This window comes from Ailuropoda melanoleuca, chromosome 4, assembly GCF_002007445.2.
Source record: "Ailuropoda melanoleuca isolate Jingjing chromosome 4, ASM200744v2, whole genome shotgun sequence".
In the NCBI taxonomy this organism is placed as follows: Eukaryota; Metazoa; Chordata; class Mammalia; order Carnivora; family Ursidae; genus Ailuropoda; species Ailuropoda melanoleuca.
Window position 1 is genome coordinate 22,683,996 of NC_048221.1, and position 14,201 is coordinate 22,698,196.

The 14,201-nt window shown below is 44.9% G+C and overlaps 1 protein-coding gene across 1 annotated transcript in view; it reads left to right on the forward strand.

Moving 5' to 3' along the window:
- The window catches only part of CACNA2D3 (calcium voltage-gated channel auxiliary subunit alpha2delta 3), a 488,288-nt gene that overhangs the window by 423,826 nt on the left and 50,261 nt on the right, over positions 1 to 14,201 (forward strand). The window contains exons 28-30 of the mRNA XM_034658484.1: positions 2,992 to 3,067; positions 5,705 to 5,757; positions 7,272 to 7,327. Coding sequence (XP_034514375.1) covers positions 2,992 to 3,067; positions 5,705 to 5,757; positions 7,272 to 7,327 — 185 coding nt within the window. The remainder of the gene's footprint in view (positions 1 to 2,991; positions 3,068 to 5,704; positions 5,758 to 7,271; positions 7,328 to 14,201) is intronic.

Genomic DNA, 14,201 nt, shown 5'->3' on the forward strand with positions numbered 1-14,201 from the left:
TGAAATGGGGATGATTAGAATCTATCTTGTTGGGATATGCTTCCAAGAGTACCTTGCTCAATGTTGCTAAATAGAGCTCAGTAGACATGAGCTGTTGTTATCACCGTCCTCAGCTATGAAGCCCACGGACAGAAGTCATCATCTCTCGATAACCCTGGTGCAAGTCCTGAAGGTGTCTTGTACCACAGTAACAGGTGTGAATTTTATGCTGCATTATATGTGCCAATGAGCTAAGAAAATCAGGGGACCTGGCCATCCTTCAGCCAGCTGGGTAAAGCCTGAGTCAATTCCCATTGCATTAAACACCATCCCCATTAATTAATAATGGCAATGAAAACCAGACTAATAAATTATAACGGCCGCTACAGCCCTGCCTTCTGTTGAATGCTTCCTCCGTACCGGATCCTGTGCTAAATGGTAATCCCACAACCGTCCCGATAAGGTAGCCATTTTTCTTACCTTTTCACAGAGGAAACTGAGGCACCCAAAGAGTAAACCAAAACAAAGCAAAACAAACAAACAAAACCACTGTAATAAGTGGACAAGTTAGGATTGAGCTCAGCTGTTACCGACTTCAAAGCTGCTGCGTTAACCACTAGGCCACAGGGCCAGTCACTTGAGCCCTTGGGAATGGGGTAGTTTTAAGATCCCAAACTCCAACAAAGAACAAAATGAGGCCTTCTGTTGTAAGGATAGTAACAAAGCGAGCATGCTACATAGTATATTTCAGTATATTTCCGCGTGTCTGATTATTTGAATCTCAGGACATCATTATGAGTCGTTTTACGAGGGAGAAAATGAAGCCTCAGAAGAGGATTAGCGTCTTGCTCAAGATTGTACCCTGGAGGGGCGCCTGGGTGGCTCAGTCGGTTAAGCGTCTGACTTCAGCTCAGGTCATGATCGCAGGGTCCTGGGATCGAGCCCAGAGTCGGGCTCCATGCTCCCTCTTTCTCTGCCCCTGCCTCTCCCCCAGCTCATGTGCGCTCTCTCTCTCTCTTTCAAATAAATAAACAAATAAATAAAATCTTAAAAAAAAAAAAAAAGAGAGAGAGAGATTGCACCCTGGATAATGGCACCCAGATAATAACCTTTCCAACCAAGGCCATACTGTGTCCACGTCTATAAGACTCCAAGCGCAGGCGTGTTCCACTCAACCCACGCTGCCTCTCACCACGCTCTGGCCCAGGTTCCAGCTGTAGGGACGGAGTGAGCAGTATGAAAAGGATGAAGCTAAGCATAATTCCTGCCAAGTCCTACGAGGCCCTTTCAGGCCACCTACAGAAACCCTCTGGATGCGGTGGAGACTGTGACATAGTGGGGCAGTCAAGGACCGAACAGAGTTGTCCCTTGTGGTCTGCAGTTGGTTCTGTGGCTGGGGGTAGCATCAGGGCTATGCCAATGGATGAGCATTTCAGTGGAAATTTGTTCAGGGACTTCCGTGAGCCAGACGCTTGGCTGGTTCATGGGCTTTGTTTCTCTCTCAATAAACTCAGATTCTCCTGGCATCTGCTGTAGAGGAAAAAGCCAGAGGACAGTGAACAACGCTAGAAGAAATGTTCTGATAAGGGAGAGACTTTGGGGATTTGCTGGGAGATCATGCGACCACAGGGGCCTTTCTGGGCTCTGCTGTCAAACACACCTATGTTGTGCTGGGTGGGGGCCCGTTTCCATCTTGATTTGGCCAAGCATGGTCAGTTTTCTACTTGGTGCCCATAAATCGTTCTTTGTTTAATCCACTTGTGTGATGCCTCTAGCTTATGGTCCAAAGGAGGAGTTCTTCATCCCTTAGTTTGAAGCTGACCCCTTTTATCTTGTTGTGACATCATCTCTTCAAGACTCAGGCAATCAGGCAATCGTTCGTGCCTTCATCTTTTGGAAGCCGAATGCCTTCTCCGTGCTGGGTGCTGGGCTAGCGCTCAGGGTCCAACACCAGTCCTGCTGCATGGAACTTCTATTCTAGTGTCCATTCCCAGCCCAACATTAAGTATGCTCCAGGTTAAACATGGTGTTATTCTAGAAAGGAATTCCTTCAGGGAGAATTCCTTGCAGTCATTTAGGAGTTCAGGTATTGCAGTATTAACATGTCATCTGGCAGTTATGTAATTTGGGCCAAACTTCAAGGGTCTCTTTTTTGGGGTGCCAGGATAGCCGGAAGGGGAGCTGGTGGGAGGATGGAAGTCATGTTGCCTTTGGGATAAGGTGTTTGCTCCTTCTAGAACCTTTAAGTGGCTATCAGAAACTGTCAGTCTCCATTCTCTGTAATGTTGTTGGTGAAGAATTAAAATATCTGGAACAACTATAAAGTGAAACGTCTTGGCAATTGAGTAAACCTCATAATTGGGAATGAGAGCTATACTTTCATCACCAGTGAAGAAAAAAAATATCAATTTTCTTGTTTCATAAATGGCATTGTTTTCAAAAGCAAAAATATAGTCACTGTTACGGTGGTGGTAGTTGGGAGTGGGGATTATAACCAATGAGCCAACTGGTTTCCAAAGAATTGTCAAAGTGCCGGGCTTATCTTGGTTCCGGGTTGTTTCCTAGTGCTTGAGAGAGACAGAGGACCCTGCCAATTCTGAACTCAGAATGGCCCTTCCCAGCTCTCCTGCACCCTGGAGACATGGCCCAAGTGGATTCCCTCCCGGGCCCAGAATCCAGTGCAGAACCGCAACATCCCTCTGGAGTATCCTAGTCCATGCAAATCACCCTTGTTTAAACCAAAATGATTGTTTCATCAAGCTGAGAGGTTTCTCATCCCTGTCTCCTTACCTAATCCTAATACACTTACTCCCTTTGCTCTCCAGGTTCCAAGTGTGACCTGGCCGTGTCTCCAGCCCATGACTTTGCATGTTCCTCGTTTGTCATCTTTATGAGGCCTGCATTTATTTGTGTTTGTCGCTGCTCACTTGATGGTGGTCTGGTGACCATTCACCATGCTGGTTCACACATAGCTTCCCATTTAGTGACCCTCTTTTCAATTCTTTCCTATAGAATTACCCTTTATGACTATCAAGCCATGTGCAGGGCCAACAAGGACAGCAGTGATGGCGCCAGTGGGCTACTGGATGTAAGTACAGTGCACTCACCCACAACACAGGAGCACGTTTCTATCTGTTTCTGAGTGTGAGCATACCTTTATCTTTGGAGTAATCCTTTATCTTCTTCCGAAACCATGACTGTGTTAAAGTATCTCCTGATTTTGCTGGTTAAGAAAAACCACTTCCATTCAAACCCAAATCCATTGCTTATATGAATGACAGTCGGGTCGAACGTCTTTGATGGACAAATGTGTCCCCTTTTGGTGGATATAAAAGGGGAGAAGTTTTGGTAATTCTCTCATTCTCATATAAAAGAGAATTTGGGTTGGTTCATCAAAAATCTCCCCTTTGGTTTGTAAGAAACCTATTAGCCTGTGGACAAATTCACATTTTGAACACAGATTCTCTACCCTAATCAAGTTACTGCTGAGTTTTGACGCATCATTTTCACTGGAGCTAGTTCCATCGGTGATGTCACAGTGGAGAGCCAATCAACATAGCTATTGGATCAATAGAAACAGGCTTTCAGACTGCCAGAAATTAACTGTTATAATTTACTCCCAGTTAAAAAATATAATTTACAGTGTATAAGCAATGTAAGCTTGGCCACCCGTCACCTGAAAATACAGGAAAAGCAGTTGCAGTATACTTTGACATAACCCCGCGTATGTGTATAATAAATATAATCTTTGCATGCTATCATTTTGTAAATTCCAAAAATTAACCTTAAATCTGGTTTGAAACACAAAATTTATGAGCCATTTTGGTTTTTAACATATAAACACACACCTTCTCATTTGCAGATGTAAGATCTTGCAAGGAAATTATTTAAAAGCCAAATATTTAGCATGGTTCTCCTCCACTGAGGGAACAAGAAATGATTTGGAGCTGGAAAATTTCTGAAAGGCAACTAGGGACTGAAAGTTCAATGTTTTGAAAAATAGCACTTTTTAGTGAGAATCAACATGCCTTTCCAAATCCAACTTCCCTAGACTTAGCATGAATATTTCTAGACTTAAAATGTTCCCAAGATACGTTTTCATCATTAGGCTTAAAAGCTCAATGGCTTTACCCTTCTGAATGATAATGTGCATTTAAATTTTTAATCCTGTATTTACATAATCCCTTTGTGTACCCCTACACTGAGCTAATGTCTGACACAGAATGCATGAGTGCCCTTCCTGCCCTCCCACCCAACCCCCTGCCCCCAGGGAGCTGCCCCTGTGCCTGTCCCTCCCCACCTCCCCAGCCTCCCTAATCCCTCTATTCATTCCCTCCTCCCAGGGACCCACACTAACAAGGACTCCTGAAATGTCACTACCCATCCTGGCAGGTACAAAGGCACAGAACTGTCCCAGGGTCTGACCACCAGGGTCTTTTTGAAAGAAAGATGGTTCTTTTCCAAGCAGTAAGAATAGAAGAGCAGAGCCACAGGACTGCAGGTCGCAGTTTTAGGAAAGAGTTAATGGTTCACATCCTTATCTTACCCTAATCCTGAGAGCCCTGTGATTCAGGGAATGATGTTGACACACTCAATTAAATCAGAGCAAGAGATCCAGTCTGAAATCTGTGTGGGCTGAGAATAACCCCAGTAGACTGTTATTATTGTTGTTTTGTTCATTGACTTACTGACCTGAAATAGGGAAATGTCGAGAATGGTTAGAGGTATATAAATTGGGTTTTGTTTTATTTAAGACTGGATAATTCCCCCATTCCTAGTTCTAGTCTTTATCATCAGAATGCTCAGAAGGTGGTATTAAATACCCATAACTTCAGAGACCAGGATTTAGCATTTCAATTCTCTGATAACCTAAAGGCAACCACAGAAGGTTCTGAGATTTTTCTGGACCTGCTATCTGGGGGTAGTGCTGTGCCAAAGTCAGCGCCTCTCTCAAGTGCCTCCACTCCTGGAATAGCTGGTATATGTAGATTCAAAGAACCAACTCAGGGGAGACCTGCTATTTTCCAGAATTTGAATTATCCACATAGAAAATATCACAGGGTAAACAATCCAACTGCTTTTTTAAATTAAAATATTCTAAAATAAAGATTAGGCTGTCAGTGCCTTCTTTTATAGACTCGAAGGGGAATTTCTGCAAGGATAAAATCACATGTTTATACGGTTGTCATTTTTTCCCCCAAGTCCAAATATGTATGTATGAGAAAAGGCAGCTTAAATCCTACATAACTCACGGGCAACATTAAAATCAAGTATATGCAACTCGTTCTTATTTCAGTGAATGACATACAGTGAGGGAGAACAGGGAATCACCTTTCTGAGGGGCAGATCTGTGAATTACCATTTGAAATTAGTTATATGATTTTAGCCCTTCAGCATTAGGCTGCAAAATATTAGCCCCTGGAGGGTAAGGGTTTAAACATCGTTTGCTGAACTTCCTTTTTCCTCCGAGAGATAACCCCTGTATTAGATCATGTTTATTTTACTTGTAAATCACATCTCACTACAAGGGAGTTCAAAGTTTTAAAATGTTAGTTTTAGGATACAGTATCCAACCATGTTCTCCTTTTAGCTAGAGCTTCACTGTTTTTTAACGTGATATCAATCTCTCTCGAAGAATAACATTGTCTTTATGTAAAGCCTTAAGTTAAACTACAAATTTCATATGTGATGCATTGTTTTCAATGAACCGAATTCTTCTCTTCAGCCTTATAATGCCTTCCTTGCTGCAGTAAAATGGATAATGACAGAACTTGTCTTGTAAGTACAATTTGCTGCTTTTTTGGACAGTAATATTGCTTTTCTTTTGTATTATAAAGTGAATTGGAAGACTGTGTTTCATGTTTTCAACAACCATTAGATTCAAAATACTCTGAGATAACCTCATTGAACATCTCGAAATATTGAAAGCTGAGACCAAAAAATTATCTTTCAGTGATTCATGGTCACTGCTTATGCCCTTATGTCATTGGTTAGCAGACTAACAGCTTGCAATATACAAACCAAATTTATTTATTGTGGTTAGTGTTAAATTTAACATAGATGTCTGGCTGTTTTTAATGCAGCCTGGGTGGGCTGTGGTCAGAAGAACAAATTGCCAGGGCTGCCCACTGTGCTCCTTCGGATGTGTTGGCATGTGCAAGAGCGCGGGGGGCTTGTGCCGGAAAGGGGGGCTTGTGCAGTCATGGGCCAGGGGCTGGGGGCTTTTCTCAGGTGTGAATTAATTGTTTACCTTGTCAAACTACGCTCCTATTGGGAGGGTGCTGGGTGCATCTGTGACTTAGGTCAGATTGAAATGGCACAAAGATGAAAGGCTTGACTCCCAGAAGAGATTGGACACGTGACAGAAACACTGTATCCCGTGAAAGGGAGGAATGCCACGGACGAGCATGAAAACCAGATTGTTTCAGCAGGACCAAACTCTCAGGTTCTGATTTTGCCCTCCGTGGCCCCGCTTCTGAGGGTCTGAGGCAGGTTTCTTACCATTTGACAAACAGCCATTGTCTTCTTTATTGCTTTAATGTAACCTATATTAATTTAACAACATTATAGATTGAAATTCATTTCTCTTCTGTACATAAGAGGCAGAAAATACAGTAACAGACAATAGGGAGATTTTGATCGATAGCGAGCCGCTGGAGGCAGTAGCCATGAGCCTGAAGGAGAAATGACGGAATTTTCATCTATCTCTCTTTGTTTGGAGGATGGTTTATATGACTTTTGCATTTTTTACTAGCAGTTGAGAAATTCTGATTGTTTTTTTTTTTTTTTTAAATTGCATTGTGGCATAATTTCATTGAGAAGTTTGTTCATCTGTGCCCCCCCCCCACACTCAGGCCTGAACAAGTTTGCAGTGCAGTATAAATCTCGAAAGCACCCTTTACTACTGTAAATCATTGTTTACGTAGAGAATATGCTATTTGTATCTCTGCATGAAGGCCGAGGAAGCCCTTCGGAAATCGACTTCTTACTATAGACTCAGACTATAACTGGAAAACCATTTCTGCCCACAAGCAGGGTATTTCTCAACAGAGTCCTGGAGTCTAGGGAAACCCAATTTCAGGGTTTGGCTGGCATGGGTGATAACACAGCCTTTCACAAGTAAGATAAAGCCCAGTGCAAATTCAGTGGTCACAGAACCAACCATACTGGTACCTTCCAATCATGTTGTTATTGTTTCAAATGCAGTGAGCAGTGCTGAATAACACTGTGTCGCTGTTCCATCCGGGGGGTACATGACCAAGTAACTCTGGGCTTTTGTGTCTTCTCTTTAGGTTCCTGGTGGAATTTAACCTCTGCAGTTGGTGGCACTCGGATATGACAGCAAAAGGTAAGCGGCAGCCAGTTCCTAGTTCCCAGCTCAGAGTGATAAAGCCGGGGTTCACTGGCTACTTTTCATCAAGGATGGGCTCACGTACGACTACCCAGGACAAAGTGATGATTTTTCGGCTCTATCAGCGAAAGGCTTCCTCTGCGCTTAAAATGAAAGGGAGACACATAGCCTCTTTCAGGCTGAGTGAATGCATAACCACTCTGGTTTTTTGTTTGTTTGTTTGTTTGATCGTTTTTTACAGTTATCCTCATAAAATATAAATCTAATCCTGTTACTCTCCCCACTCAAAAGCCTTCAATGATTTGAGCAGTAATTAGTAGAAACTCTTAGAGGTATGAGTGGCAGAGTTAGTTCAGTACGGATTTCAGTCCTGGCTCCAAGGTTTGCCTTTGGCAAGTCAGCTGATCTCTTCGAGACTCAGTTTCCCCATAGTAAGCAAAATGGGAGACATAATAAATAATAGTTATCTCCTATCACGTGTGTGTGTTTAATGATAAATCATACTATATGCTGACCATGGTGACTGGAACATAATGAGCCCTCAAAAACATGACAGCTGTAATTAACTTCTGATACCAGCGCTGACACTGTTGACCGCAATGTTGACTAGTCGAGTCCCCTGCCCTGCAAAGCAGTGCTCTTTAATGAGGGCCGTCTCACAGCCAGCTGCCCCACCTGCCCCGTCGCGCGCTGTTTCTCAGATAACGCTCTGCTTTCTTTCCTGTGTGCCTTCGTTCATGTTCATTTTCTTACCTGGGGTGACAGGAATTGGCAGTAGGTTAGATGGCTACCATTTTTATTATTATTTTTTTTAAATTATCTGTCTTTTTCAAAGAGGTAGATTAATATAGTCTCGGCCTTCCCCAGGTGCTGGATATATTCCAATCTGACTTTTCCTCTCCTGTCCCTTACGATCCAGTCGGGGAGGATTCCCCCAGTTCTTCCAGGAAGAGTTAGCAGCATTTCCTTCTTGCTTCCGTCCCAGTCAGCTCACGTATCTATTTCTCCAGCTCTTCCGTACCATGTTTGTCTCACTTTGTTGGCTTCACACTAGAATTTCTTGATGGCGGGAGCTATGCCTTGTGACCAGTGTCATCCCTTAGCACCTAACTAGTGCTCAGTGCATAGTAGGTGCTCAGTCTTCATGTACTGAATACCCTAACAATTCTTACGTCGGGTATGGCCATTATAGCTATTGTCATCATAGCTTTATAATTTACAAATAGGCCTCTGTTGCCTAAATTCAGGAACTCCCTCATTTCTTGTTAGAGTATGACACGGAGGGACGCCTACAGAGAGGTGCGCGTGGGCACGCAGCTGCACGGGATGGCCTCTGATTACAGTGAACCTAATCCAAGCGTGTGTGGGGTCGGCCCAAACCCGAGAAGCTGACGGCCCCACGGAACAGCATCTGGGTGCCCTGTTCTCTCTCACACTCACACACTCACTCTGTCCTGGTGACCCTCAGTGTGTGAGCCCCATACTTGTCCCTTCCTGTTGGGTTAGGACCTGCTTTGAATGTCCATAACCCCACTTCCAGAAATCTAAATAAACTGGGGTAGGAGCAAAGGATTCTAGGACAGGATGATTGTCTCTAAGGAGCTGGTGATTGCAAATACTGGTAACTCTTGAGATAATGAACAATAGGGACATTTCAAAATAAATGACAGCCCATCTACGGAGAGGCAAAGAAAACCTTTTAACAAGATTCTGTTTCTGAAAACAGATCTTTTTGACAAGATCAAAAATGCTCATGAAATTAAGTAATATAGCAAGATAAACAACATACAGAGCTGTATATACCCCAGAAAAACATCCAATAATGGGGGGAGATGGGGGATATGGAGTTAATTAGGGTCAGCAGTCAGTACGGCCAGTGTGGAGTCAATAAGCAGGGAGGAAAATATGAATTAGGAAGGGAAGACTATTATGTCCCCCAAGAAAATTTTACCTATAACACAAACCTGCTTTCAATGAAAATTGCACATGATCTGAAAGTGAGAGCTGAGAAGGGACCTACCAAAGGGTGCTTGCTCTCTTGTTCTATTTCCTTTTCTTATTCCACTAGCTTCTCCACAGTTTTACTCTTAGGAATGAAAAGGTTAGGTGAGATTAAAAGAGAGGGATGGAAGAAGGAAGATCAGTAGAGGCCAAGAGAATGCGTTGCAAGTTGGCCGTAGGGCTGCTCTGACCATGGCGCCAGTCCCTGGGGACAAGTCACCTCGGCTTCAAATTCGGCTTTGACCTCTGGGGTGCTAGAGCAGCCGTCTTGCCTCGATGAAGTGCTCTGGTCTGGAATCAGGCGGCCTTCCTCTGCTGCTCGCTAGCTGCTTGCTCCTGGGCAAGTCCCTTGGGGTCTCTGGGCTCTGGTTTCCCAGCTGGTCAGCAGAGATAACCAGGGACCTAAGGCAGGTGTGAGAGCGGGGTTAGGCGGGGCACGCCAGGCCCGTGGGCAGACACGGCACGGAGCAGGTGCTCCCCACATGGTGAACGGTGCTTACGCTTCGAGCAGCGGTGGCTTTTGTGACTGAGACTCTGGCTCAGGAGTGCGTTCAGTGCTGAGGGCAGTAGGCTGGTCATCGGGTCGTCTTCAGGGTTTGCCTTTTGGCGTCCCTCTTCACAACAGTGTGCCTGCCCCCCTCTGGCTGAGGAACTTCTGCGGTGAGAGAGGACGCCCCACCTCCTCGTGCCAACCTGCATCCCCGTGTCCCCCATTCCCACCCTGGCCTGCTTCCCTTTCCCATGACCTGCTGCCGTAGGCATCTCCCCACATTCTTGTGCAGGCCCTTCAGATTTGACCATCAGTTTAAAAGTTTTTGTTGTGTGCCAGGCACTGTGATCTTTGCTCAGACCAGTGGTTTTCAACCTGGTGGCAGATTTTTGTCCCAGGAGTCAGTGGAGTGTTTGGATGTCACAACTAGGGCTGGGGGTGGGAGTGCTACTGACAGCTGGTAGGTGGAATTCAGGGACGCTGCTAAGCACCCTAGGACACACAGCCACGCACAACGAAGAATCCTCCTACTCTAAATGTCAGGAGTGCCACTGTTGGGAAACCCTGGTGTAGACTGAAGAGTACGGGGTAGGGGATGAAGAATAAGGAAGAAGGATATGGGACACCTGGGTGGCTGCGTCAGTTAATGCATGTGCCTTCAGCCCAGGTCATGATCCCGGAGGCGCAGGATCGAGTCCCACATCGAGCTCCCCACTCAGCAGGGAGTCTGCTTCTCCCTCTGACCCTCCCCCCTCATGCTTTCTCTCTCACTCTCTCTCAAATAAGTAAGTAAATAAATATCTTTAAAAAAAAGGAAGAAATATATGGTCTTTGCAGTCATGATGCTTACAGAAATGTATGAAGGTTACCATTCTGAAATTTCACATCTCCTCGCCCCTGCTCCCCCTGTGCCAGGACCAGCAGCGGGCAGAATTTCAGCTAAGAGCGATCATGTGATACTTCAGCACTCCGTGTTCTGTTTTAGAAGCTTTTAAAAAAGTTCCTTAATCTATAATTCCAAGTCATGTCACCCTGTTGCCACACTGTGAGACCTTCCCCCAGACTGCAGACAGACCTTGTCAAGTGGTTGTATCATCAGCGCCCAGTGTGCTAACATGCAGTGTAGTGCTTTTCCATTTCCAGAGTGGGGGCACCAGACAATCTTTGGATCCTTTCATCATACCTGAGAGGTGGGGACTGCTGGAATTTGTCACTAAACCTTTCTGAGCTACCTGCATCAGACAGCTACTAGATGAAGGGCTTGGACATGAGCTAAGAGCTCAGCTAGATGGCGGTGAGCATAGCAGCTCACCTTCTTTGAACCACTGTGTGGGACCAGCTACTGTACGTGGATTGTCTCGTTCGGGCCTGTAGGGCTTTTTCCATTTCATGGATGGAGAAATGAATCAAATGGGGATGCATGGGCTTGTCCTCCGGGTTGCTATCAGCTGGGTATCTTTGTTAAAGGAAAATGGAAATTCTTAGACCCTGCACATAAGGAGAGAAAAGTTTCAAGCATCGCAGCAATATTGACTTGCAAGGTTTCTTCATTCTAAATTTACCATTCCCTCGCTAGATAAAGACCCTGTGCTGAGACATACATCTTTGTTTAGCTAAAAATGGAATCCATAATTACACTGCTTATCTGCTTCATTTCCTTAATGAAGGGGACTGTGGAGGCCCATTTCTGCTTGATTATCACAAAGGTATCATTTTGGCGAAGTTGCACAAAGAGAATGGAGCTTGCTGGCACCGAGTACGAATGGGGGTGCATTCACAGAGACAAAAGAAGAGGAAAGCTTTTCAGATGGCAACTCTATTCATTCCCAGTTGTCTGCCCATAATTACTGTGAACCCAAGTCAGTTATTCTCATCAGGGACATTTGTTGCTAAGGGAAAATTAAAGAAATTCAATTGTGTGGATGCTCCCCTGGGTGCTTCATTGCGAGTGAGTGGTAGGTCATGGCTTCAGCTTGAGACCGCTAGCCTAACAGGGACGGGAAGTCGAGCCGTATCACGGCCCAGAATGGAGGCACCAGGATGGGACCGTGCAGAAGCGGGTCTGGGCTTCCCGAGCTCACAGCAACGTGACTTTGGGCAGGCAATGTCACTTAATTTCTCTGGGCTATAGTTTCTTCATCTGTAAAATAGGAGAGCAGAGGGCATTCCTCGGTGCACAGTGGTGAGGGCTCTGTCCGTACAAAGGGCCTAGGGTCATGTTTGGCACGCAATGAGTGCTTCCCGCATATTGGCTGTGAAGGTGGTGACGGTGGTTTTGCTGTTTAAGTAAATGATGGTCATGGCGAGTCTCTTTCTGGGGGACTCAAGGCAGGCCATGTCTGCTTTCTGAACCCGTTTTCCCTACAATAAGGAATCAGCCCAGCTGAACTTGGTGACCTCTTGTACCTACACCTTTGTAAGATAATGCCTTGTAAATGCCCAATGGCTAAACCAGCACTCAGGAGATCACTGGCAGCCTGACCTATGGGTTCAAAATTGCATAGATAAGCAATAATGCCTGGCAAATAGATGTGGTGTCCATAGCACTCCAGACAAAGAAAGGTCTTCATAGTAAACCATGTTATTTAGGTTATATGTGGCCATGGTTTTATACGATAATTCGCATATGGTCCAAAAGCACAGCAAGGGACTTCCAGCCAATCTACAGTCGTGTTGCAAACAGACTCTATGGTTTATCCCCACATCAGTATGGGTGCCCTGCAATTGTCAAGGGAACAAGAATTTCATCTCCAGGAAGGATCAGAGCCAAATGCGCCTCACCATTGAGAGCGCTGGACTCATTCCATTGTAACTGGGCCCAGACAATTACAATTAGAGATGGTGCAATTATCGGGCCCATTTAAATCATGTGTGCTGCCTATCTCAGCCCGCCCCAAAGACCTTTTTTCCTTTCCTTCATTGGCCAAACTTCACAGAGCAGTTAAATATATGTGTGCTGGAGCCAGACAGCCCAAGTTCAAATTTTGGCTCTGCCACATACTTGCTGGATGAATTTGGGCAATTCATTCGGTTCTCTCCTCCATTCACTAATCTGCAAAACAGAGATAACCATGGTTCCCACCGTATAGTTTATTTTTTTTTTATTTTGTCATGTTTTACCGTTAAATAAATTAATACATATGAAGGAGAACAGCATCTGGCATGTAGTAATTTCCTAATAAATGTAGCTGTTACCATCATGAGCTTATTATGCGCCATCTGCATGCGTGTGCCGTATCCACTTGCAATCTCTGTTGTTGGGCGTTTTTTTTTTCTTGATCTTTATTTCATTTTAACGGACTCATTTTTGAAATTAAAATAATTTAAATATTAAAAGGAAGTTTCCCAACTTGAAAGTCACTCTCACTTGCTATACAAGGGAGTCAATTGTGAACACAAGAACCATGAAAATAAAAAGTGTGACCAAATTGTAGCCAGATGCTTGGAGCTTTATGTGTGGCCTCCCCAGATAAAAAAGAAAAGGAGGCGGTGGGGGGAGAGCAAATGAAAGAAAAATGAAAAAGAAAGAAAGGTGGGAAAAACTCCCTAGCATCCAACAAAGATGTCCTCCTGACAAAATCAGAGGCATTGGAGAAGAACTTGGAAGTGAATGATGTTTCTACCAGGTGCCCCTCTCTGTGCCGTTGCTGTTTGGCCCAGGCCACTGAGACTGACCTTGTCTTCCCCCTGAAGGCCGGCAATTTGTCATGAGGGCCTGAGATGCTTACATTCCCTTTGTCTGTTTGATTGCCTGAGAAACACCATTCAGGGGAATTATTCATATATTCAGCAAGCATGTGATGACATTTGCCATGAGCCAGCAGTGCAGGGCATGGGGGACAGGCAGTGTCCAGGACCCAGGCCTTTGGGAGCATGACACTCACCCATGCTGTCCCTGAAGTGCAGCCAGGAGTCAGGGAGGTAGTCATTGGCCTTTTCTAACCAAAGCAATACTTCAGAAAGGCGCCCGTTTCTGAGGATTCAGCGCAATAACACGCAGTCGTGTGGCAGTGAGCATGTTTGCTTAAAAAGCCCTCACAGTGTACCAGCCGCTTGCCAGGCATTAATTCATCTGATCCTCACACAACCATGTGAAGTTATTCCCTCTTATTCCCATTTGACAGAGCAGAACACTGAGGTGTCCGGAGATTGAACTCACCTGCTGTCCCACAGCCGTGGCAAGATTCATGACCCCTAGTTTGTGCCCTTAGCTACTGTGTAATTAGTCCAGCTCCTGGCATGTGGGTGGTGACATGCTCCCACAGCTAGTGTTTCATGAAGGCTGCATGTGTGTCTGCACCTGCATATATGTGAAAGTGTGCACACGTGTCCCTTGGTTAAGAGCTGTACCTACCTTGGTCTATTCATTACCCAGAACAA